At 40.7% G+C, this 27,276-nt stretch overlaps 1 protein-coding gene across 2 annotated transcripts in view; it reads left to right on the top strand.

Annotated features, from left to right (window-relative positions):
- The window catches only part of COL5A3 (collagen type V alpha 3 chain), a 299,466-nt gene that overhangs the window by 126,536 nt on the left and 145,654 nt on the right, over positions 1–27,276 (top strand). For both annotated transcript variants that reach the window (XM_073622539.1, XM_073622540.1), the window contains exon 4: positions 5,306–5,468. In XM_073622539.1, coding sequence (XP_073478640.1) covers positions 5,306–5,468 — 163 coding nt within the window. The remainder of the gene's footprint in view (positions 1–5,305; positions 5,469–27,276) is intronic.

Genomic DNA, 27,276 nt, shown 5'->3' on the forward strand with positions numbered 1-27,276 from the left:
TTTGGCATTGCGTTATTTCAAAACCGAAAATGATGAGATGTCAGGCGGCGCTTGCCTTCCTTTTGGGTTGTGTTGATTGAGAGGTAACATAACAACATGGTGAGAACGTCCACCGCCGCCGCCATTGCTACAGCAACCTGCAATCAACACAGTGCGCCATGCTGTGTCCTGACTGTGTAGGTCCGAGATCGGTGGGTGCATGCTGGATAGCCAACTGCACGAAATCCCAGATGCCCATAGTAGCAATGGTTGCTGTCTGCATATCTTTGACACTATGAGTGAATGAAGATTAATAAACAGTGGCATAGCGTGGGGGGTGCAGGGGGTGCCGTGGCCCTGGGCACGACATTTAGGGGGGCGCCAGTATGTGTCACTGGCTGCCTCCTCCTAATTTTAAATTCCTGTGTCCCCCGCGCTCCGGCCGCCATGTTCAGTGTCCGCTGCCCTGTGATTGGGCGTATGGGGGTCATGTGAGGCGTAGAGCTGGCCTGTCCGCGATCGTTCCTGAAGTCCCACCTTCACACATGACCCCCATATGCCCTATAACAGTGCGCTGCGCCGGACACTGAACATGGCAGCTGGAGCGCGAGGGAGAGAAGCAATGTGAGCTGCCGCTGTCTTCTCCTCCTCCGGACTGATGTAGGCCAGCCAGACACGAAGGGGAGTTGAGACTCCCTCGTGACAGTCGTGTTACTGGCCCCAGGGGGGGGGGGGGGAGTCAGTTAGTGTAGTATAGTGGTCAGTGTATTGTAGTATGGTGGTCAGTTAGTGTAGTATGGTGGTCAGTGTAGTGTAGTATAGTGGTCAGTGTATTGTAGTATGGTGGTCAGTTAGTGTAGTATGGTGGTCAGTGTAGTGTAGTATAGTGGTCAGTGTAGTATGGCGGTCAGTTAGTGTAGTATGGTGATCAGTTAGTGTAGTATAGTGGTCAGTTAGTGTAGTATGGTGGTCAGTTAGTGTAGTATAGTGGTCAGTTAGTGTAGTATGGTGGTCAGTTAGTGTAGTATAGTGGTCAGTTAGTGTAGTATGGTGGTCAGTTAGTGTAGTATGGTGGTCAGTTAGTGTAGTATAATGGTCAGTTAGTGTAGTATGGCGGTCAGTTAGCGTAGTATGGTGGTCAGTTAGTGTAATATGGTGGTCAGTTAGTGTAGTATAGTGGTCAGTTAGTGTAGTATGGTGGCCAGTTAGTGTAGTATAGTGGTCAGTTAGTGTAGTATGGTGGTCAGTGTAGTGTAGTATGGTGGTTCAGTTAGTGTAGTACGGCGGTCAGTTAGTGTAGTATGGTGGTCAATTAGTGTAGTATAGTGGTCAGTTAGAGTAGTATGGTGGTTCAGTTAATATAGTATGGTGGTCAGTTAGTGTAGTATAGCGGTCAGTTAGTGTAGTATGGTGGTTCATTTAATGTAGTATGGTTGTCAGTTAGTGTAGTATAGCGGTCAGTTAGTGTAGTATGGTGGTCAGTTAGTGTAGTATAGTGGTCAGTTAGTGTAGTATGGTGGTTCAGTTAATGTAGTATGGTTGTCAGTTAGTGTAGTATAGCGGTCAGTTAGTGTAGTATAGCGGTCAGTTAGCGTAGTATAATGGTCAGTTAGTATAGTATGGTGGTCAGTTAGTGTAAAATAGTGGTCAGTTAGTGTAATATGGCAGTCAGTTAGTGTAATATGGTGGTCATGGCGGTCAGTTAGTGTAGTATGGTGGTCAGTTAGTGTAGTATGGTGGTCAGTTAGTGTAAAATAGTGGTCAGTTAGTGTAGTATGGTGGTTCAGTTAGTGTAGTATGGCGGTCAGTTAGTGTAGTATGGCGGTCAGTTACTGTAGTACGGCGGTCAGTTAGTCTAGTATGGTGGTCAGTTACTGTAGTATGGTGGTCAGTTAGTGTAGTATAGTGGTCAGTTAGTGTAGTATGGTGGTTCAGTTAATGTAGTATGGTGGTCAGTGTAGTGTAGTATGGTGGTGAGTGTAGTATAGTGGACAGTATAGCGGTCAGTGTAGTGTAGTATGATGGTCAGTATAGTGTAGTGGACAGTGTAGTATGGTGGTCAGTGTAGTGGACAGTGTAGGGGTCAGTATAGTGGTCAGTTCTCAGTGTAGTGGACAGTATAGTATAGTGGACAGTATAGTATAGTGGTCAGTGTAGTATATTGGTCAGTGTAGTTCTCAGTGTAGTGGACAGTGTAGTATAGTGGTCAGTGTGGTGTAGTGGACAGTATAGTGGTCAGTGTAGTGTAGTGGACAGTATAGTATAGTGGTCAGTGTAGTGTAGTGGACAGTATAGTGGTCAGTGTAGTGTAGTGGACAGTATAGTATAGTGGTCAGTGTAGTGTAGTGGTCAGTGTAGTTCTCAGTATAGTGGACAGTGTAGTATAGTGGCCAGTGTAGTGTAGTGGACAGTATAGTGGTCAGTGTAGTGTAGTGGACAGTATAGTATAGTGGTCTGTATAGTGTGGTGGTCAGTGTAGTATAGTGGTCAGTGTAGTATAGTGGTCAGTGTAGTGTAGTGGACAGTATAGTATGGTGGTCAGTGTAGTATGGTGGTCAGTGTAGTATAGTGGTCAGTGTAGTGTAGTGGACAGTATAGTATGGTGGTCAGTGTAGTATGGTGGTCAGTGTAGTGTGGTGGTCAGTGTAGTGGACAGTGTAGTGTAGTGGACAGTGTAGTGTAGTGGTCAGTGTAGTTCTCAGTGTAGTGGACAGTATAGTATAGTGGACAGTGTAGTGTAGTGGTCAGTGTAGTTCTCAGTGTAGCGGACGGTATAGTATAGTGGTCAGTGTAGTGTGTAATGGTCAGTAAAGGAATCAGATTGGTCAGTGTTGAAATCAAGTAAGTTAGTGTAGTGGTCAGTATAGGAATCAGGTAGGTCAGTACTATTGTATTTGAAGGGACTTGGGGAGTACTAAAAGTACACAGGTTAGGGGGCGCAAATTATATGCCTTGCCCCGGGTGCTGGCAACCCACGCTAGGCCACTGTTAATTAGCAACATCAATGAATACACTGATAACAATATCTATTTTTGATTGTACTAGCAAGGAAAATCATAGGGGTGCTTTTTTTTTAAAATTGACAAGGAGACCCGAACTCCGCTTTAAAGTGTATCTAAAACAATAACCTTTTTTTTTAATATGTTAAGAATAGTGAGATTCACATTCCATATTTTTCCTGGTGATCACTGTCACTGTCACTGGGACTAAACTTCAGGTAATATTCAGCATTTTAGAGTTGTCATTTGAATGGAAATAGAAGAAAAATCTTCCAGTGGAGACATGTACAATGCCATGGCGGCCGGTCCATAAGGGGCGCAGGGGGTCTACCGCCCCGAAGTTAGTTTGCCAAATAAGAAAACTAATCATAGAATGAGTTATTTTTAAATAAATGACAATATGACTAACATCTTAGAAATTCTAAATTGTTAGTCACATTATCATTTATTTAAAAATAAATTGTTCTATGTGTGTGCACTGTGCGGGGCCCCGGACTAATGGGTATCTATTAGGTCCATCAATTTTTGATAAGCATGTGATTTGAGCCTGAGGCTCTAATTTGCTCGTCTTAGGTTGTCCTCCGGGTTAATACGGAAGCTGCTGGGTATCAAGGGAGCCGTGACAGCCCAGCGCTGGAGGGCTCCATTTGTAGGTAAGTCTCACGGTATTCTCTGGTGAGTGCGGACCTGGAGGGGTTTGCTTTGCGCCCCCCACAAGCCGCCACTGGTACCACTGTGATGGGCAAGCCTCAATAACAATAGGCAGATAAATTAATTTTGGTCATGTGTTTGTTTATTATCCATAGAGGTATATTTCCAACATGTTTTAGGGCAATTACAGTGTCCCTTCATCAGAGCTGCTTGTATGGAACTTGTGTTACTAAGGTATATTTAGTAACACAAAGTTATATAGATTACAAAGTGAAGAAAAATGATTTGGACCTTAGAAAATATTGAATTTATTGTATAATCATAATATTAGGTAAGTATAACCATTTGGAAATAATAAAATTTCCCATCTATTCCATAGAGAATGAATTTATTAGCAGGGATTTTCTGATAAGAGAACCAAGTATTCCACTTTCTCAGAAAAGAGGCATGTGTGTTACTCAGCATAAAAATCAGTTTTGCATTAAAGTGCACATAAGCCAAAAACAAGAACAACTGAAAGGAGTTTTAACCATTTCCTACTGTATTCAAAATGAATAAAACATTATGGCTTTGGATAAAGTTTAAGGGCTCATTCACACCATAACACTGTGTGTTGCAATGCATGCTTTGCGTTGTGGTTTGTTGAAGTGGTTGTTTTGTTACATGCTGCCATCCTCTCTGCAGCATTATACTAATTGTCCCTGTGCCTGTGTTCTGTAAAAAACTGCAGGATTGTACCTGTATGAGCGCCGTTCCTGGCGCTCAGCTGATTTCTCTCCTGTCTTGCATCCTTTTTGGATACTGAGAAGAGATTTATTTGTCATTTATTGGCACAGGGATTTCATTGTCATTTAATAAAGCGATGCCTTCACATATCGCTATGGACAATCCATTGAGAAAGCTCAGAAAAAAATTGGTGGTATTAACACTAGGATTTTTTGCATCCAAATTTTAATAGTGATTGTAAGTCTAGTGTATGAAAGCTTTTGAATAAAAAGCTGTAAGCGGTGCCAATAACAGTCATTAAATTCTGCATATACAAATCCCCCCAATTGGACATAGATGAAAAAAAACTACTAAGGGCTATAACCAGCTTTAACTGCTCCCTACTGTATGCAAATAAAAATAAGGGTTTGGTTTAGATTTACTTTGTTGCGTATAATGTACATTCTCAATACATTATAAAATAGAATATAGTATTCTATAACCAAGATTTCACCAGGGTCATCCTGCTCAATGTTGAGGTTCGTACATACATTACAGAACACTTGCCAATTCTGCTGTCAGATCAGGGAACTTTTATATGTTTGTAGGCCCCTCCACAATCCCAACTAAATCCCCCTGGCTGAGTCTGCATGTAGGAAGGTTAATCAACTTGGATGGCTTTTCCTCGTCAATCACTAATGTCTCCTCTGAGACATGGTAGGGCCACTACAGTGCTCCACTACCTCTCTTCCATAGACACAAACATACATCTTTACCTGATGCAAACCTAAAAGTCTGTGCAAAGGTTTTTATTTAGAAAGATCATTTGGTGGCTAACAATGTGAACACAACCCTGCCGCCATTTACTGTTTGTGCTGATTTGTCATCTGTAGTTTGCATGGTCCTATATGGAATAAATGTGTTTTGCAATGCATACAAACCCTGGGTCTGTGTCTGATGGTCTCTGACAGGTGGCATCGGATTGCACTGAGTGTTGAAGGAAAAAATGTGACCATTTACGTGGACTGTGAGAAGAAGCAGACCCAATTCCTGGACCGTGATGACAATGCCATTATCAGCACAGAAGGGGTTGCGTTGTTTGGGACACGACTACTTGATGAGGAGGTCTTTGAGGTAGGACTACAGACATGTGCTTATGTTTTCTGCTCTTCTTTCCACTGTTGATAATTAGTCCTCATCTTTCAAAAAGGAATCAATCACCAGTAGTGTATGTCTAAACTTTTTTTTCAGTTTTGAATAGAGTGGGGAAGGGTTACAACCTCTGTGGGGTGCTACATCTCCACTCTATCCAAAACTAAAGAAAAAAGCTCTGGTTAGACTTATACCTTTAAATGAACGAAAAAGGATTGTTGACTTTTCTAGGTTTTAGATAAATGTCATGAGCTGTAGGACCAATTTGGTTTTGTGAAGCATCTAGGATGTATTTTAGGCCAATAAACTTTTCATTATGACTTCTGCTGTTTTTTGAAGAGCTCCACTTTATGGATCAGTATATTTAATACAGAAAAAGCCATTTCTCTAATACTTTAAGAGCTCTATTTTCTGTTATAGTTGGTCATTATTATTATTATCATTGTACTTGAAAGGAACATTATGTAACACTGGCAGCTTGTAACTGAGTGTTGGGGTGGGATAAATGTTTAATGGGTGTACCACCTAACTTAGATGTACTGTTACTGTGCATTTTGATGTTTAGGGTGATCTTGCCTACCAACTCCTATTACATTCTCCATCGAATAAAATAAATTAAAAGGAAACAGAAGAGCAGGACTCCCTCATAAAAGCCATGGGTCTAGAAACACAAGAGCAGAAATCTCACCACCAGAAACCCTGAGAGATATAGAAAACCTGTAAAGCAGCTCAATCTTTTTAACATGGAGTAACCCTTGAAATAATTTTCCAGTCACAGTACATCAAAATTAAGAAGAATGGTCCTTACATTTGTTGTCAGAGGGAATAATGCCTCCTTAAAGATAACTAAAAAGATCATTAATGTCAGTGGTTACTCATCTGAAAGATAGAAATTGTTCATTGCTCAAGAAACCCCTAGCAACCTCAAAAGAAACCCATGGGTTTTCCACAGAACCCTGGTAGAGAAAAGCTGCTGTAGAGGGTTTAACTCTCTAATGTCTATTAACTACTGAAATATACGTTTTGGGTGGACTGGTTCTTTAAAGCAGTGGTTCTCAAGTACCCCCAACAAGCCATGTTTTGGGAATTTCTCTTAGATAAAATAGCTGTCCAAAATACCAAGCCATTGACTCTGATTTAAAGCACCTGTGCAAGATAAAGGAAAACCTGCAAACATGGCCTGTTGGGGGTACTTGAGGACTGAGGTTGAGAACCACTGCTTTAAAGGAGTAAGACAATATAAACCTGGGAAAAAAAAGCTTATCCATGTTACATGGCCAGGCAGTAATTATTGGTAACTGACAATATGAATGATCCTGGTGCCCACCATTTGCAATCGGACTAAATTATTATCCACAAGTGAAAGTTAAATGGGAAAATGGTCTTTCTTTATACAATATAAAGCACTCACAAGAGTGTAGACCGGTAGGCCGCACACCCCATAAAATACAAAAAATTATACGAGAACCCCCTAACGGGGCTTTAAAGCAGCCAATAAAGTGCAGTACTGGTAGTTGAAAAATTCAATTTTATTAGTACAAAAAGTATGGGTAACGTATTATAAAAATCACTAAAAATAACTACTGACTATTGAAGTCAAGACATGAACTGGGTGTGGCGTACAGTTACAGTGAGCAAAGCATATAGTAAGAACCAATGCCAGGCACAATGTGTTAAAGGACAACCAAAATTATCTTAAATGTTAGATTATTAAAATGAATAACAACAGACAATGCCTATAATTGGAGGCAATACAATACAATGTATGTGGAACAACGGAAGTTGTATGCGTAAATCCTGACACGTTTCGACCCTTCCCGGGTCTTCTTCAGAGGATGGTTGTCCACTGTGAAGAGGTGAACATATGTCAAACATAACATCAAATCCAACAGTGACAGACTTATATATGAGTACCATCTACTATAGTTGCCTAAATCGTGTGATTACCTCTTCCAGGAATTCAGAGGTTTCTACATTTGGTTTAAACATTGTCGATTATTTTAGGTGGTGCGATTTCTCCTCTGCTCCCCTCTCTCCCTGTGTAGGACCAACTCCCAAGGGAGCGGGCGGTGGGCCGAATGTATCTTGCGAGGGATCACACCTACCAACCCCCCATGTAGAAGGGGGAAGGAAAGGAGAGGGCAACAAGCAACCCGAAAGGCACCCAAATGGGTACACGTTAGTGCTAGAAATAGAAAAATATTATGTATTAGATGTTGGGGAACAAAGGGTTAATTGATTCATCCACACAGATTGGGAAATTCTCCAATTGTGGAGATCTATAAGATTGCTGAGTTATAAGTCCATGGGTGTGCAGAGGGCATTGCTGAAAAGGGGAAGGAGAAGAGGGAAAAATAAGAGGGAAAGAAAAAAGAAGGAAAGGAAGGGAAAGCAAAAGAAAGAAAAAGAAAAAAAAAAAAAAAAGAATATAACAGTATGTGAGTGAAAAAAAATAAAATAATCGACAATGTTTAAACCAAACGTAGAAACCTCTGAATTCCTGGAATAGGTAGTCACACGATTTAGGCAACTATAGTAGATGGTACTCATATATAAGTCTATCACTGTTGGATTTGATGTTATGTTTGACATATGTTCACCTCTTCACAGTGGACAACCATCCTCTGAAGAAGACCCGGGAAGGGTCAAAACGCGTCAGGATTTACGCATACAACTTCCGTTGTTCCACATACATTGTATTGTATTGCCTCCAATTATAGGCATTGTCTGTTGTTATTCATTTTAATAATCTAACATTTAAGATCATTTTGGTTCTCCTTTAACACATTGTGCCTGGCATTGGTTCTTACTATATGCTTTGCTCACTGTAACTGTACGCCACACCCAGTTCATGTCTTGACTTCAATAGTCAGTAGTTATTTTTAGTGATTTTTATAATACGTTACCCATACTTTTTGTACTAATAAAATTGAATTTTTCAACTACCAATACTGCACTTTATTGGCTGCTTTAAAGCCCCGTTAGGGGGTTCTCGTATAATTTTATGGTCTTTCTTCATATTTTTTATTCTAAATTCTTAGAACAATGTGGTCAGAAGCACACAACATAGTCATTGGTGAACTTTTGTGCCTGCACTTTTAATCCTTTCCTTCCCAAAATAGATTGTTAAACCTCAAGGGAAAGAGGTAAAATTGTAATTTGGTTATATTTACTGATTTAAAGCCTAACTCCAGACTTTTTTTGTTTTAAATAGAGTTGGGAAGTTCTTTCAGAATATTATTTCTGTCCCCACGTTGACCCTGTGACCCCTTTGGGAAGATTTTTCCTAACTTCCTGTCTCTGCGACAGTCATATAAAAAATGGGAGGTGTGGTTGACAACAGTACAGGAAGACACAGGCAGCAATAAAAACATAAACCTTCTTTAATTTATAAAAATTGTGTTTTGTGTTTTTGTCTGTGTCCCCTTCGGGGTAATTACCGTCTTTGATCCTGTTGGGAGATTCCTCTTTACTTCCTTTCCTAACAGGAAGTGAGGGGGGAATCTCCCCAATAGGAATAGAGATGATAATAAAAACCTGACAGAATCTCTTCCCCACTCTATCCAGAACAAAATGTTGGGCGTAGTTGGGCTTTAAGAAAATGTGGAATTTGGAAATGTTTCCAAATACAGTACAGTTCATTTTTAAGTTCATTATAACCCACAAGCTGAAGAGTGTTTATGTATTTCTGTGTCTCAGGGCTGGATGAGCCTCTGTGAGAAATCCATTTGTCACCACAAATCAAAACGAGAACATTTAATCCGGAGCGGTCAGCAGTTTTTGTTGACATATTTGCCGGGGAAAGATGTTCATCAGTATTGTGCCTTGTGGAATCCCCAGTGAGATGGAGCAATGCAGAACACTGTTCCTCATTTCCCATGCACTGTATGTTTTGTTGTGGTGCAGACAATGTTCCAAGGGGTGCCTCACTGGGGAAAGGCGTGGGATGGGAATTACCATGGACATCTGCCTGAATTGAACTTTTACATTTTTGTAGTTCAATAAAGAGGTGAGGAATGTAAAAAATGAGGAGCGAGATGTAGAACACGGGAAGGCACACACAAATAAAAGGGTCAGGTAGCAATATAGAAGAGTTTGCAGTTAACTCATTCACTGCTGGTGGAGTTTTTTTTTTTGTTGCACAACCCGCTGTTGATATATTTATTTCCTATTTTTATCAATATGCTTAGCAGCACTAACAGTGGACAAAACCATACTCGTCATTAGATACCCTTGAAGGGGTGTAGTAGAGTTATTTCCACAGCCATACATATACTGCAAGGCCAGTTGGGTTAGCAATGAATTAACTTTTGAGCCTCTCCTTGGATTATTGGAAGAAACCACAGTTCCTGGAAGTAATCTACAAAGATATGAGGGGAACGCACCACATACAGATCTTTTGTCTTGGTTGAGAATACAACTCAGTATCTTAACCCAACAGGAGTGCTGAATTTGACATTGCATTTTCCATCAACAATACAAAGTATGACTTCTTAATAAGCCTACTTTGTTTAACTGAATTCCACAGGTAGTTCTTATTTATACCCAAATAGAGAACCTACTTATTCAGAAATATGTTTTTTGGAAATTGACTATAATCTGTTGGCTGAGTGATTTAAGCTAAAAAGAGGCTTTTTCTGGAAAAAGAAGTCTAGTCTGGGAATGCAATATTCCAATTGGCTGCAGTCAGGCCAATGATCTTGTTTATATCAGGAATTGTGCACAGGAATTGTAATAGTGGTAGTCTGAAAAACAAACCTCTGCCATCAGAATGTGACAATTGCACTTTTGGCCTCACCCTTTCACAGAGATTTTCCAGGTAATGTGACCACTATTTAAGTGCCAGCAGACTGAGAGTGATCTTTACTGGCATGCTGTAACAATCTCGACCTTAAAGTCAAGCAACTTTAGTCAGAAAATTAAGTGCACATGCTCAGTTGCTCTCTATTTTTAGGCACTGTGCTGAAAATGTGAAGGCCGATTTACTGACAGCCTAAGGATTTACTACTGTTCAAGGGCTCTGGGCTTCAGCAAAATGGCAGCCTCCAGCAAGAAGAAACAGGAGAAATGCTGGAGGCAATTTTGGTAGTATAATTATTAATGTGGAATGTATGTTCCTTGCTAAAGAACATTATTTTTATCAAGTTGTTATAGGTAAGGTTCCACTTTAAGAAATGTCTGTGACACTTAACACCACTCCAGTCAGGAAAGTAATAGGAATATTATCAGCTATAATACCAGAATAATGGCAGAATAATGAAGAATAATAGCATTCTTCAAAGAGGCAAGGATTTTTAAAATGTCTTTTTTAAAGCATTTAGAAAATAATGATTAACGCTTTTTAAATAATGTTTTAATAAAAAGAAAGAAAATGGTAAAAAAAATTATTTTCAGAAAATATATTACAAGATATACAATAGCAACGCTAAAATAAACAGAACTAAATGTAAAACATACTTACAAAGTTCACCTGGTTTTTGGTACCTATGCAGAGTCCAATCTGCTCAGAGTACATTCAATTTGATAGAATCACTAGCTCTTTCATAAAAGACTCTTTCTGTATCTTTAGCAATTTTGGTAATAAATGAGAGTTTATGAGCTGCAAATGCAGCCATCTTTTCTGCTCCCTGAGGATGGCATTTACAGAAATTGCGAGACGAGTTGGTGTTGAAATGTTTTATGAAAGTTCCGGGGGCCACTCTCTTGATTCCAGTTCTTTTAACTGTATCAGTTTTTCCAGATTACCATGTTTACAGTCCTACAACCAACATATTGGGATTGATTTACTAAAACTGGAGAGTGCAAAATCTGGTGCAGCTGTGCATGGTAGCCAATGAGTTTCTAACTTCAGCTTGTTCAATTAAGCTTTGACAGAAAAAAAATGGAAGCTGATTGGTTTCTATACAGAGCTGCACCAGATTTTGGATTCTCCAGTTTTAGTAAATCAACTCCGTTCCCATTATTGCACAGAGCTGGGTTGCATGAACAAGGCAGTTTATTGTGTAGTAGAGCCAGACTTACTGCTTGTGGTTTTATGACGGTCAATTAGGATCAAAATTCAGCCTGTTGAGAACTCTGCTAGAGGTTTTATGACATGACAATTATACAACAGTTATTAGCAGGCTTGGCTGAAGAGACATCCTGCTAATAGGCCTAATGACCTGGGCCTGTATTGTGTCAAAGGTGCTGTGACTGGAAGTTGACCATTCAATCTGATGATCTGACTCTGTTGCTGATTTGTGAATTTTGGAGAAATTAGTCTTACTGTGTTCAGTTCGACTCCTTTTTTTCTTTACTGAGTTTGGGGCTTATTGGACTTCATCATCATCACAAATATCCTTATAGCAAGAAGAACATGATCAGGCAACCTGTCAGCTACATTCAGTGATTTGGTGTTTTATGAGTGGAGTTCCACTTACAAAGAATGGTAAAGAAGTGGAACCTCCTTGCCTACCTTTCCAGTGAACATTAGAAAATTGTTTAGCCTCTCTATCAGGCCTACAGAGCTCCTATATACTTACATACGGTAGTATACAAGGTTGATAAGAAGGTACATGTCCATCAAATTTTACTTTTCACTAGTCCAGCAGTTTTCTTCAAGGGAAAGCAAAACTAACCCTCTCGGATTTTGCCACCTAAAAGGTATCAAAATATTAACTTGAGCCCACATGGGTATTATGATTCTGGGTTCAAAATATCTTCCTTTAACACAGAACTTCAAAAATTGTAATCTTGGTTTTAGGTGAGTTTTCCTTTGTAAATGTTCAGTAAAGTCTCAGTAAACTTTCTATTAAAATTTTCATTTTTTTATCAGTTTTAAACATCTACACGTCAATTCAAAAGAATTCAAAATCCAAAAGAAAGGAATCCCACAATTCATGAGTTCCTGTAAGTAGGGATCTATCACAGAACATGTAAACCAGCATACATAATTTCCATGAAAACAGAAAATAAAGATTTATAAAAAAGTATCAGATCTTCACAGTCTGCCTGGGTTTGCTCAGTTCATGGTAAACCATAAATCAATACGTTCATCTCTGGCATATTGGCCATGTATATTAACAGTTTAGAAATTGGTCACATTTATGAAAATAGATGCCTGTCTCCTGTTTTGCTCAAACAATGTATACATAGTCAAGCTGAAAAAAGCCACAAGGCCATCCAATTCAAGCAATAGAAGAAAAAATTAATGAATAAATAAATAAATTGAAAACCTTCGTATACCGAACTGTATACCCACAGCTGATCAAAAGGAAGGTAAAAAAAAATCCTTAAAGTTTGATCCAATTTGCTCTAACATGAAAAAAAAACTTTAGGATCCCCTAAGACAATTGGATTTTTCCTAGATCAACAACTTATATTTATATGTGATTTTTTACTTTTGATTAATGCGGCAATCACTTTATCTTTATAACATAAAATAATAGTTGTTACTTTTCTAAACTAGAAGAGAAAATGTAGTTGGAACCAGACCAAGTTCTTTACAATACAAAATGAATAAAATTTAAGCTATGATATTGAATTGATGATGTTCCCACTTTAAGCTGCAGTTTTAATAAGCAAAAAACCCTCCAAATTATGTAGTCGTAGATAATTCACTTTAAAAGGACTGCATTAGTGTAATTTATTGCTTTGTAATTATTCTTCTGTTGATTTTAGAAAACATATTTCTTTATCTATTGGCTTCTTTCTGCGCTTCTTTTTGGAGAATTATCTAAGGAAAGGGAAATAATTCTATGGTTAGCAGGCCAAATACATGAAATTTGGATGTGTCTAAGCCGAGAGCTCAGAATGAACAGATTAATGACCAAGAAATGTGTAGAAATAACACTTGCAGTAGCGGACAAATCTACTATGCTAGAGATAGTAATGCTGCAATTAGATAAAAGCAGTATTGTTTGTATCAAGTCCATTAACTAATCATAAATGACCAAAGATTGAACTAAAGTGACATAGTAACAGGTTCATTATTCTTCATGGAATATATGGGACATGTACAATTTCAGTCTGCTGCTGACCCACCTGAGATTTCAGTGTAAGCCTTGCTTTTCTGAGTAAAGGCAAAATGTATGCAGGAGTTTTGCACACTCTCCATTTCCATATGAAAACCTAAGGGTCTGGTATGGATTTTGGGGGGACCACACGCCGTTTTTTTTTTTAATTTTGGCATGGGGCTCCCCTAAAATCCATACTAGACTCAAAGAGCCTAGTATGGATTGGTAGGGGACCCCACTCCTTTTCTTTCACATTTTTGCATTGCCGGCAATGTTTTTTTTACATTCAGTCGTCAGCAGGGAAGCCCTTGCAGCACCGAGACGTCAGAGCTGCAGGCGCTTCCAACTCCACCCGTCTTGCTTCCGGGTTCGCAGACTCCGGCTCTATGACTACCCAGAGCCACAATGACGTCACTACTGCGCATACACAGGGCATACACAGGGCTCTGAAGGAACAGCCCGGGTGGCCGTTAATTCAGAGCGTATGCGCCAGTGATGTCACTGGCTCCATGTAATGTAAATATCTCCTAAACAGTGCATGTTTAGGATATATTTACACTACCTATAGGTAAGCCTTATTATAGGCTTACCTATAGGTAAAAGTCAGAGATGGGAGTTTACGTCAACTTTAAGGATGCAGCGGCCGGCTTCCCGGCCCACTCCTTAACAACCAGGTATTCACTGGTTGTTATGGACACCATGCCCCACTCCTTAACGCTGCAGCTACTAAATGCAGCTTACACACTAGGCTAAACACTGCTAAACACCAGCAAAAAATGCCTTCTGTCTGGCGTTTTTACAGGCGTTTTTAGCTTTCTAGTGTGCATGAGGGCTACTAGAGTTACTTTTCTCTGCCAGCGCCCTTGGTTCTTGTTGCGTGTTTACAGTTAATAACTTTTGAAGTAATTAATTGAATAAGCTATACACTATGTATCCGATTCCACATTATTCACTCTTTGGTCTATATAATTTACTATAAAATTCAGATCTTCCTGTGTCTGATTCCTCTCAAGCTCTGTTGATGTTGGCAGGAATTCTTTCTGGCCGGGATCCTAAATCTCCCTTGTGGTCAGGGGTCAGAGCTCCAGCTGGCCATGGGGCTCCCCCTCCACACAATTCACTCTGCAAGCACAACAGGAATTTCTATTCAGTGGAGCGGTCTCTAGCACTGTGGGCAAACAAGATGGAACCTTTGCTTTTGTTCTTCATCTACTGACATTTAAATTGTCCAGTAAAGCTAACTATATTGTGCTATACTGAGCTGCCAACTCCATGTTCACAGGACAGATATTGTTTCTGCACAACTTAACTAAGGAACGATTTATTTCAGTTGGGGGCTAAAATGACATCTGTAAACAAACTGCCTGCTTCATGTTGCCGGGTGAGCAGTTTGAAGCTGAACAATATGGAGAGCACTTATGGAAATTGTAAAGCGTTTGGGGAACTTAACTATTGCATTGAAAAGGAATATATATTTTTAATTTAATTTTAAACTCAGGACTAAAATTAAAACTTATAATAAGTCCTTTTTAGGGTAAATTTGAATCACTGCATACAAATACTTCTTATTTATGATTTACAACTAGCAAGTGAAACGCTAGACTTCTTTCACATCTTATGTGGCAAACCTTAAAGAAGAAGTACAGACAAAGCTTGTTTGGCAGTATTTCTCCTGTGGATCACCGCATCGCAGTCCGTTCTGCACTCCTGTGACCCATTTTCAGCAGGCAGTGGGCTGAAGTCCGCTGTCGGCTGACCTGACAAAGCCAGTCCAGGCTCAGGAAAGATTGCAACCATTTGGTCAGGATTCGCCCATATGCCTGAGCCTTAACCAGCCGCTCCTGCCCCCTCCACAACCAGCACTCCAGTGGGGGGGGCAGAGCACCAGATCTCTACTCAGGGTGCTCTGAGAACCAAGCGATTGGTGGTGTTTGATCGCTTAGTTCTCAGTCTTAGAGCTGGCAGGGGGACAGATGCATCATCGGACTGATGCTGCATCTAAGTATGATTCTAAAATAAAAATCATTCCCATACTTATCTTTTAAAGCTGAACTCCAGGCAGATATAACACACACAAAAAAAGACATAAATTAAAGCTCTTTATTCCTTTGCTGTAAAAAAATAAAAATAAACCTTTTTTTTCCTTTTATTGGTTGCACTAGATGAACATGTGTCTTTTTTTAATCAGACTAACTATGTAATTGATAGAGAGAGAAGCCGCATAAGAAGCCAGTCAGTTTTGCTGTAGTGCAAGCAGCCCAGATAGCAAGCAATTCAGCTGCAAATTATTTGCTAAGCTATTTCTAGACTTGCCGTGCTTCACAAGTTTGTTGCACAATTGCAGCAAGTCTGCATTGCATGACTTCAGATCAACTTTATTTGCAAACATGCTGAAAGTCTGCTGTAAGTTCTTGTTCAGTTATGTTGTGCAATAGTCATCCCACCACAGAGGGCACTGTGGTTGAATTTTCATGCTGTAGTCTTGCAGAACTCTTGCTGTAGACTCACCACTGTAACTTTTGCTCTTGCTAGAGACCTGCCATGCAAATTTGCTACAAATTGGAAAAGCGTGAACTAGAACTTGTGCTTCAAGTACTCTACAAGTGTACACCGTGCCAGTGAAAATGTGCAGCACAATTCAACACTGCCACAAATTTGTGGCAAGTTATCCTTGCTATCTGGGAGCATGCTGATAGGAGGAAAAAAACAGGAAGAGTGTCAAAAGAGACAAAAGCATCTGATGCTTCTGCTTTTATTGTCTAGACTGGGGAAAGGGAGTGTGGGGAGGTATATACGCTCTCTATACTATATATATCTGTGTGTTTAACTGTTTGCCTGGGAGTCAGCTTTAATCGCTTTGCTAAAAAAAAAAAAAAAAAAGCCTTTTGCATACTGATCTTAACCACTTCAGCCCCGGAAGGATTTACCCCCTTCCTGACCAGAGCACTTTTTACAATTTGGCACTGCGTCGCTTTAACTGCTAATTGCGCGGTCATGCAATGCTGTAACCAAACGAAATTTGCGTCCTTTTCTTCCCACAAATAGAGCTTTCTTTTGATGGTATTTGATCACCTCTGCCGTTTTTATTTTTTGCGCTATACACGGAAAAAGACCGAAAATTTTGAAAAAAAATGATATTTTCTACTTTTTGTTCTAAAAAAAATCCAATAAACTCAATTTTAGTCATACATTTAGGCCAAAATGTATTTGGCCACATGTCTTTGGTAAAAAAATGTCAATAAGTGTATATTTATTGGTTTGCGCAAAAGTTATAGCACCTACAAACTAGGGTACATTTTCTGGAATTTACACAGTCTTTAATTTATGACTGCCTATGTCATTTCTTGAGGTGCTAAAATGACAGGGCAGTACAAAACCCCCACAAATGACCCCATTTTGGAAAGTAGACACCCCAAGGAAATTGCTGAGAGGCATGTTGAGCCCATTGAATATTCATTTTTTTTGTCCCAAGTGATTGAATAATGAAAAAAAAAAAAAAAAATTACAAAAAGTTGTCACTAAATGATATATTGCTCACACAGGCCATGGGCATATGTGGAATTGCACCCCAAAATACATTTAGCTGCTTCTCCTGAGTATGGGGATACCACATGTGTGGGACTTTTTGGGAGCCTAGCCGCATACGGGGCCCCGAAAACCAATCACTGCCTTCAGGATTTCTAAGGGCGTACATTTTTGATTTTACTCCTCACTACCTATCACAGTTTTGAAGGCCATAAAATGCCCAGATGGCACAAACCCCCCCCAAATGACCCCATTTTGGAAAGTAGACACCCCAAGCTATTTGCTGAGAGGCATGTTGAGTCCATGGAATATTTTATATTTTGACACAAGTTGCGGGAAAGTGACAATTTATTTATTTATTTTTTTTTTTTTGCACAAAGTTGTCACTAAATGATATATTGCTCACACGGGTCATGGGCATATGTGGAATTGCACCCCAAAATACATTCTGCTGCTTCTCTTGAGTACGGGGATACCACATGTGTGGGACTTTTTAGGAGCCTAGCCGCGTACGGGACCCCGAAAACCAATCACCGCCTTCAGGATTTCTAAGGGTGTACATTTTTGATTTCACTCTTCACTGCCTATCACAGTTTCGGAGGCCATGGAATGCCCAGGTGGCACAAACCCCCCCCCAAATGACCCCATTTTGGAAAGTAGACACCCCAAGCTATTTGCTGAGAGGCATGGTGAGTATTTTGCAGCTCTCATTTGTTTTTGAAAATGAAGAAAGACAAAAAAAAAATTTTTTTTTTTCTTTTTTTAATTTTCAAAACTTTGTGACAAAAAGTGAGGTCTGCAAAATACTCACTATACCTCTCAGCAAATAGCTTGGGGTGTCTACTTTCCAAAATGGGGTCATTTGGGGGGGGTTTGTGCCACCTGGGCATTCCATGGCCTCCGAGACTGTGATAGGCAGTGAAGAGTGAAATCAAAAATTTACGCCCTTAGAAAGCCTGAAGGCGGTGCTTGGTTTTCGGGGTCCCATACGTGGCTAGGCTCCCAAAAAGTCTCACACATGTGGTATCCCCGTACTCAGGAGAAGCAACAGAATGTATTTTGGGGTGTAATTTCACATATTCCCATGGCATGTTTGAGCAATATATAATTTAGTGACAACTTTGTGCAAAAAAAAAAAAAAAAAATAATAATTTGTCTCTTTCCCGCAACTTGTGTCACAATATAAAATATTCCATGGACTCGACATGCCTCTCAGCAAATAGCTTGGGGTGTCTACTTTCCAAAATGGGGTCATTTGGGGGGGTTTGAACTGTCCTGGCATTTTATGCACAACATTTAGAAGCTTATGTCACACATCACCCACTCTTCTAACCACTTGAAGACAAAGCCCTTTCTGACACTTTTTGATTACATGAAAAAATTATTTTTTTTTGCAAGAAAATTACTTTGAACCCCCACACATTATATATTTTTTTAAAGCAAATGCCCTACAGATTAAAATGGTGGGTGTTTTATTTTTTTTTTTCACACAGTATTTGCGCAGCGATTTTTCAAACGCATTTTTTGAGGAAAAAACACACTTTTTTACATTTTAATGCACTAAAACACACTATATTGCCCAAATGTTTGATGAAATAAAAAAGATGATCTTAGGCCGAGTACATGGATACCAAACATGACATGCTTTACAATTGCGCACAAACGTGCAGTGACAACAAAATAAATACATTTTTAAAAGCCTTTAAAAGCCTTTACAGGTTACCACTTTAGATTTACAGAGGAGGTCTACTGCTAAAATTACTGCCCTCGATCTGACCGTCGCGGTGATACCTCACATGCATGGTGCAATTGCTGTTTACATTTGACGCCAGACCGACGCTTGCATTCGCCTTAGCGCGAGAGCAGGGGGGACAGGGGTGCTTTTTTTTTTTTTTTTTTTTCTTTATTATTTTTTTGCTTTTTTATCTTATTTTAAAACTGTTCCTTTCATTTTTTTTTTTTTTTAATCATTTTTATTGTTATCTCAGGGAATGTAAATATCCCCTATGATAGCAATAGGTAGTGACAGGTACTCTTTTTTGAAAAAATTGGGGTCTATTAGACCCTAGATTTCTCCTCTGCCCTCAAAGCATCTGACCACACCAAGATCGGTATGATAAAATGCTTTCCCAATTTCCCAATGGCGCTATTTACATCCGGCGAAATCTAAGTCATAAAATGCTCGTAGCTTCCGGTTTCTTAGGCCATAGAGATGTTTGGAGCCACTCTGGTCTCTGATCAGCTCTATGGTCAGCTGGTTGAATCACCGGCTGCATTCTCAGGTTCCCTGTTGAGACAGGAGAGCCAGAGAAAAACACGGAAGACGGTGGGGGGGGGGCATTCTCTCCCACTGCTTGTAAAAGCAGTCTAGAGGCTAATTAGCCGCTAGGATTGCTTTTACATGAAAGCCGACCGCTGGCTGAAAAGAATGATACCAAGATGATACCTAAACCTGCAGGCATCATTCTGGTATAACCACTCAAATTCGTGAATGCTGTACCTGAAGACAAAAATATGGTTAACAATAAAGCACAGTAAACGGTAAAGTATAAAAAATTGCAGACCTGAAAAGCAAACATGATAAAACATAATAACAATAAAACATTGCAGAATAGAATACAGTAAAAAAGAGCAGAACAATAGAGAGAATAGAGAGAGAGAGAGAGAGAATAGAGAGAGAACAATAAAACTACAACTATTACTTTTTATTTTATATTTTTGTTTGTGTTTTTTTTTTTTTTTTTTTTTTTTACACTTTTTTTGTAACTGTAACTTTTATAACTGTAACCGGTTCCAGGTTCGGGTCTCTCAAAATGCGATGGCATCTTGGGAGACCCTGTGAAAGTGTGTCCTAGTCTGTGCAATGCTGTACCCTACGCTAATACTCAACTAGTGAATGGTAGCGTTCAAAACATTCACCAATGCAAAGACCAGGATTGTCAGGACAGGAGGGACAATAATAGCGGGTGTCACGCCTATATCCGCGCTTGCTGCAGACACAACATCTTTTTTGGGGGGGTTCGTTGGGTAGGGGTACTCGGGAGGACATAAAAATGCCTCTCATGCAGCTGACTGCATTTGGTTGGGGATGTGAATGGGGGAAGTACGGGCGCTGCAGAAGTGGTGGGTTCCCAATTAGGATTGGCGAATGCAGCAGGAAGGGCACTATGGGCATGACGGGCCTGTGTTTGTCTTCTTGGTGGCAGCGGGACACTATTTGTGCTTGCCACCTCACCAGCTTGAACTGCACTTATGGGACTCGCCACTTCACCAAGTGTTACTGCAGTGCTGGTTTGACTACGACCGGGGTGTACTAGGCCGCTGGCGCTTGCCAGTTCACCAAAACGCTACCAAAAAAACTGTTAACGATCGCAGGGATCAGGCCTGACTCTGCGAACGCTGCAGTTATGCATTTAGTGTTTTGTAAGTGACAGTGATCGATCGATACTGCACTTGGGTGGGCTGGGCTGGGCCGGGCGGAGGGGCAAAACGCAGGTGCTAGCAGGTATCTGGGCTGATCCCGCTGACACTGCGTTTTTGGGAACCCTAAACTGCTGGGGACGCCAGTATAGATCTGATCGGATCAGATATTGATCTGTACAGATACTATACCACTAAGGGAGGTGTACGGTGCGTGCGTGGGTGTTAGCGCTACTGGCACTAACCTAACGCTGCCTGGGGCTGGTGCTTGCCAGTTCACCAAAACGCTACCAAAAAAACTGTTAGCGATCGCAGGGATCAGGCCTGACTCTGCGAACGCTGCAGTTATGCGTTTAGTGTTTTGTAAGTGACAGTGATCGATCGATACTGCACTTGGGTGGGCTGGGCCGAGCTGGGCGGAGGGGCAAAATGCAGGTGCTAGCGGGTATCTGGGCTGATCCCGCTAACACTGTGTTTTTGGGAACCCTAAACTGCTGGGGACGCTAGTATAGATCTGATCGGATCAGATATTGATCTGTACAGATACTATACCACTAAGGGAGGCGTATGCTGCGTGCGTGGGTGTTAGCGGTACTGGCGCTAATCTGACGCTGCCTGGGGCGACGCATATCACCGTCGGGTGATCAGGGGGCTAAATCTTTATTCGGTAATAAACGGCGGGTGCACTGACACTATAAAAAATAAACAAACTAACCAGCGTCACCCGTAACACTTATACGGTGATCAGTGGTGAAAGGGTTAACTAGGGGGCAATCAAGGGGTTAAAACATTTATTAGGTAGTATATGGGGGTCCCTGTCGCTATAAAACGCTGACGGCGAACCTAAATATTTACGTCCCTAACTAGCGTCACCAGCGACACTAATACAGCGATCAGAAAAATGATCGCTTAGCGACACTGGTGACAGGGGGTGATCAAGGGGTTAAAACTTTATTAGGGGGGGTTAGGGGGGTACCCTAGACCTACAGGGGGCCTAACACTCACTGCCCTGACACTGTAACTGTCACAAACTGACACCAATACAGTAATCAGAAAAAAAAAAAAAAAAAAAAAAAAAAACCTGCTTGGTGTCAGTTTGTGACAGGGGGGGGGTGATTGGGGGGGATCGGGGGGCGATCGGGGGGGGGATCGGGGTGTTTAGTGTGCCTGGCATGTTCTACTGTGTGTGTGTGTTGGTGCACTTACATTGCAGTCTTCTCTCCTCGGCCCGGAACGGAAAATACCGAGCCGAGGAGAGATGACATCATTTCCTCTGCCTCTGTGTACAATACAGAGGCAGGGAAATGATCCCATTGGCTGAGAGCGATCGCGAGGGGGGGCCACGAATGGATGGCCTCCCCCTCACCTCCGATCGCCGGGGAAGATTTGCCAACCGCCGCAGGCACCAGGGGGGGGTCCGATCGGACCCCCCACCCGCGGGCAGGCAAGGACGTACATACACGTCCTTTTGCCTGCCCGTGCCATTCTGCCGACGTATATAGTCGTGCGGCGGTCGGCAAGTGGTTAATAAATGAATTCATTTGGAGTGATGGTCTGAAAGAAAACAGCTACTACTGTGGCCTTTCTTTAGTACACCCACAATTCTTTGCAAAAGTTGTGTCATAGGTGCACTCATATGTTCAAATAAAATATTTTTTCATTTTTAATAAAAATATTTTAGCTAAAGAAATATAAATATATAATATATTATTTATTAAATACATAATAAATATACAAATATACACTATATTATCAAACGTATTGGGACACCTGCCTTTACACACACATGAACTTTAATGGCATGCCAGTCTTAGTCCATAGGGTTCAATATTGAGTTGGCCCACCCTTTGCAGCTATAACAGCTTCAACTCTTCTGGGAAGGCTGTCCACAAGGTTTAGGAGTGTGTCTATGGGAATTTTTGACCATTCTTCCAGAACCGCATTTGTAAGGTCAGGTACTGATGTGGACGAGGAGGCCTGGCTCGGAGTTTCCGCTTTAATTCATCTGAAAGTTGTTCTATTGGGTTGGGATTAGGACTCTGTGCAGGCTAGTCAAGTTCTACCACCCCAAACTCGCTCATCCATGTCTTTACGGACCTGGCTTTATGCTCTGATGTGCAGTCATGTTGGAACAGGATGGAGCCATCCCCAAACTGTTCCCACAAAGTTGGGAGCATGAAATTGTCCAAAATGTCTTGGCATGCTGAGGCCTTAAGAGTTCCCTTCACTGGAACTAAGGGGTCAAGCCCAACCCCTGAAAAACAACCCCACGCCATAATCCCCCTCCAACAAATGATTTGGACCAGTGCACAAAGCAAGGTCCATAAAGACATGGATAAGCAAGTTTGGGGTGGAGGAACTTGACTGGCCTGCACAGAGTCCAGACCCCAACCCTATAAAACACCTTTGGGATGAATTAGAGTGTAGACTGTGAGCCAGGCCTTCTTGTCCACATCAGTGCCTGACCTTACAAATGCGCTTCTGAAAGAACAGACAAACATTCCCATAGACACACTCCTAAACCTTGTGGACAGCCTTCCCAGAAGACTTGAAGCTGGTATAGCTGCAAAGGGTGGGCCAACTCAATATTGAACCCTGGAGACTAAGATCGGGATACCAATAAAGTTCATGTGCATGTAAAGGCAGGTGTCCCAATACTTTTGACAATATAGTGTATATTTGTATACAATAATATATATTTTTAACAAATATCTATTTTTAAAATGTTTCCTTTTTAGTCCTCACCTTCCCCACAGTTCGGTTTAGCAGCTGGGAACAAAAAATAGAAAGCTCTGTGTATGCTACCAGTAATGCCTTGACTGAGGACACTCTGCCAGTCATCATGTGATAGTTTTGGATCAATTGCCAAACATGAGTGTGTCATGTGAGCAAAAGGGGATTTGGCAAAGCACAGGTCAACCACTATTTAGCACACCTAGAAGGAATATGTTATAAAGCTGTCCATGTCAAATTATATGTCTTGGATATTTCAACAGCAGGATCCCCCCCTAGTTGTAATTTCCTAAATGTTCCTCTCCACTTGGGAGTTGTGAATGTTCTCACCCTCCATTTCAGCTTCTCCTCTTACATTCACCATAACAAAATATAAATAACCCACAAGGATGAGTAGAACCTTCTCATAATGGGTACAACAGGTATGCAGAGCCAGGAACTCAAGGCAACATCTACCCTAAAAAAATCACTTTCCATGGATTGACACTTTAATGCCATTCTAGCCATATACAATGATGTGTAATATAGCACAGTCAATGCAGGAGCAGGGAAGGGAAATGTCTCTTTTTATTCAAGAAGCTGACTTTTTGTTTCTAGTTGAGAATTGCTAAACTCTGATGTGCTGAGGAGGAATGGCTATGTACAGGAATAAAATATTTCATAGTGGCTGTGTTTTGTAAGAAACCCTAAAACATTCTGTTCAGCCCCATATACTCCCAGACATGCCATCCATTCGGTCGCCAGTTTCCAGGCCAAGTGTTTGGCATATGGGAAGAGATAGCTGAGTGTGTAGATACAATTTGGTATCTTGCACCGTTGCTGGACCACCTACTGAGTATACACGTACTGAGCAATTATTTTGCATTCTTTCTTGTTAATTAATAGTGAATGTGGATTTCTGGACATAAGTTATTTATAACTCCTTCAAACTGACATGGTAATGCTTCCCTTAATCATTTTGTTTCCAAGCCATCTTAAAAATGTACAGTATATGATTAATAGTTTTCCTTGGGTTGTATACTGAGCTTCACCTGTTATCTCCCGCGCATAGATGGTGAAAGTTGCTGACATTTGGGTGTTTTCTTATGATTTGTTGAGCTGAAATGTTGTGTCAGACTTATCAGTCCTGTTATGTTATGTACAACGTTTAGAAACAGTTTGCTGTTCCAATGCAAAAAATCTCAGCGTGCAGCTGCAGGAAACATGTGACCTCCATGGGTGAATTTTTAATGTTATCCAGGAAATATGGCCTTGCCAAGGTCAGAGTATCCACTAAATGTACCTCTGAAGGAAACCTGTCATAGAGATATGGGAGCTGTCATTGTTGACCTCTACTTCTGAAAATGCTGTTGTGCCAAACATCTGGGTTTCTGTGTTTTCAGAATTTTAACTTCACTTACTGCATACTTTTTTGAGGTCAAGTGACTCAGAAAGTATTAAAACTAGAGGTGGCCAACAAGCATTGTCCAAAGAAGGTTTGCATTGGCACCTGTAATCATAGCAGGGACCTGAGGGCATCAGGGCTTTGTTAAGGTCTGTAAAAGGTGTGTGGGAAAAAAAAATCACCCCCTACTTTGTTTATTGCCTTTTCCAATCAACTGTGAAAACTAAAGGTGGGTTTAAGAACATCTGCATTGATCCATCAACCCAGATCAGCTCAAGATGGCTGCTATGTTGAAAGAGTAAGGAACACAGGTACAGGGCAACCATTCAAGCAGCTTTGCCTGGCTGGAATGTGTATGACATGACTGTCATCAGTTTTAGACTAGCAACTAATGGTAACGGCTGTTATTAGTGGTGCAGTATGGGTCATTGGCCACTAATGTGTATTGTGGCTTATATTAAGGGTAATATGGTGAAGAGAACTATTATTAGGTGGACAATATAGGCCACTGCCTGCCAATGCAAAATGACAGGTGATGGAAAGGTCTCCAATGAGTTGGAAGTTCCATCAAAATTTTGACATGGGGCTGTGAGATTTTTTGGTTACATGGATGATGGCAGCCAGAGCACCTCTTATAATGGTTTTATTTTAATCTGAATCTTCCAAAATACCAAGTGCATGGAGATATGGTGATAACTTCATTATATGTGCCCTCAGCTGTTTCGAATGTGCTTCACCTATCCCAAAAAATGCAGACTATGGTTACTAATTTGCAAGTTTTGAGTTTTTGCGAAATGTCAATAGGTAAGCCCTCATGTCTATCTCTAACCAATCCGCTGACCACTGACATATGTAGAGAGCAGTGACACATGACTTGTGGTTAACAGCTGGGAGGAATAACTGGGTATCTGGGGACAGACTGGAGCAGAATATTTGTATCTAATTATGCAATGGAGATTTGTTTGAAAGCTGAATAGTTCAATATTGGCAACAATTTCCATAAACATTGGCAGACAAAAGAGTTGCTTTAACCTGAATTTTAAAAAGTCCAGCCAGATTTAGCAGGATTCCTACAGGCTTCTGGGCAGAATTTCTTGTTGCTTAGTTCTGTGCTGAGCTTTCATTCTCATGTATGTGGACAATATACGCTGTGCACTTGAAACCTTAATGGACTTCTCTGTACCACTGGATCCATCCCATTGTAATTGGTGGCTCAAGGCCAGTGGATGAGCCTAATGTTCTGCAGAACATTAAGGCACCATTGAAAGGAAAACTAATCTATGTGATAGTAGAACATGTATGGTCAAAAGGGAGTTGGCTACGTGATAATCCACTTCTGCAGGTTTGTAGGTGTGTTCCTGGTTACCAGAGAGACCTAAGAGCATGGCAGATGTAACTTTTTTTTTTAAAACAATACATTTTTATTTGTTTATAAAGCATAACAATACAAAATTTCAATCCAATTAGCTCTATAGCTGCAATGGAGTTGGTCACAGTGGTAAACTAGTACATATAGTTATAGTACATATATATACATAGAGCTGATAAAACAAAAGATGAATAAACAGATATTGAAATAACTCTTGATAACCAGATCCTGCTTACCCCTAATGGGTTCAAGCTGTAGGCAGGGGTTGATCATCAAGCTAATTAAAACCAAAAGGAACAAAAAGAGTATGGAATGGTGATGGACTACACCAAGAACTCAGACTTGATAGAGTTGTTAAGGGTTATATTCTTTTTAGTATTTAGAGGTTCTGGGGTGAGATAAATGTAACTTGAGCTCTGGTAGATGCTCTTCTAAGAATTCAATGTAGCAAAAGGCAGGTTGAGAAGCGTAGACAAAACTAAGCAACTCAAAACTGTATAGTGCCAGTACTGCTGTTTAAGAAATCTATAAGTCAGAAGGAAGGAAGAGACTTGCAATAATGTGGAGTGAATCGGCAATACCTGGTATATTGGGCTACAGAGTTTGCTTTTAAATTGTGATAATGCATTTGAAATATTTGTTACTAGCTGCTGGCAGATTGTCAGGGTGCTGTAAAAAGCCTGTGGCCACAAGTGGACAGGGCAAGGAGTATGATACCCAAGCTGAGGAAGCAGCACATACAGAGTTCGGGCAAGGTTTCAACAGTTGTTGTATTTACAAGATTGCAGGTTTAAGGACAAGAGGAAAGCTGGGGGTATACAGTCACTAGAACTATGTTGGTAGGGTTTACATTGGGACATGGAGAAGTGGGCTCTTATGCCTCTAGAGGCTGCTTGAGGTATATGCCTAAACATGTGGAATGGCATTTAAAGTGTTACTAAACCCACAACAGTAAAATCATTCTGTATATGCAGAATAGCATGCTTGTTATACTCACTATGGAACTTAAGGGGTTAATCCTCTGTGTTGTGTAAAAATGCTCTTTGATCATCCTGTATGGACAGATCCTCCTCCTGCAGGGCCTCTCTTGGCAAAGCCAGATAAGACACATTCAGAGTAATAAAGTTGCACACGCTCAGTTTAGTCTCCATTGCTGGAGAGAATATTTCCTGTTTGGGTTGAGCTTTTCAGGTCACATGGTATTGACATCACACATTTGGGAGTGTATACAGATCCTAAACGACAGTCCAGTCCCTCCCTCCTCCTCCATGGCCAGTAACTAAAAAAAGAACACAGTGGATGGGATGTCACATCATGATTGATGGATGATCCGCCTCCCATAACAGCATGAGGACACAGGCTGTA

This window comes from Aquarana catesbeiana, linkage group LG03 (assembly GCF_042186555.1).
Source record: "Aquarana catesbeiana isolate 2022-GZ linkage group LG03, ASM4218655v1, whole genome shotgun sequence".
Taxonomy (NCBI): Eukaryota; Metazoa; Chordata; class Amphibia; order Anura; family Ranidae; genus Aquarana; species Aquarana catesbeiana.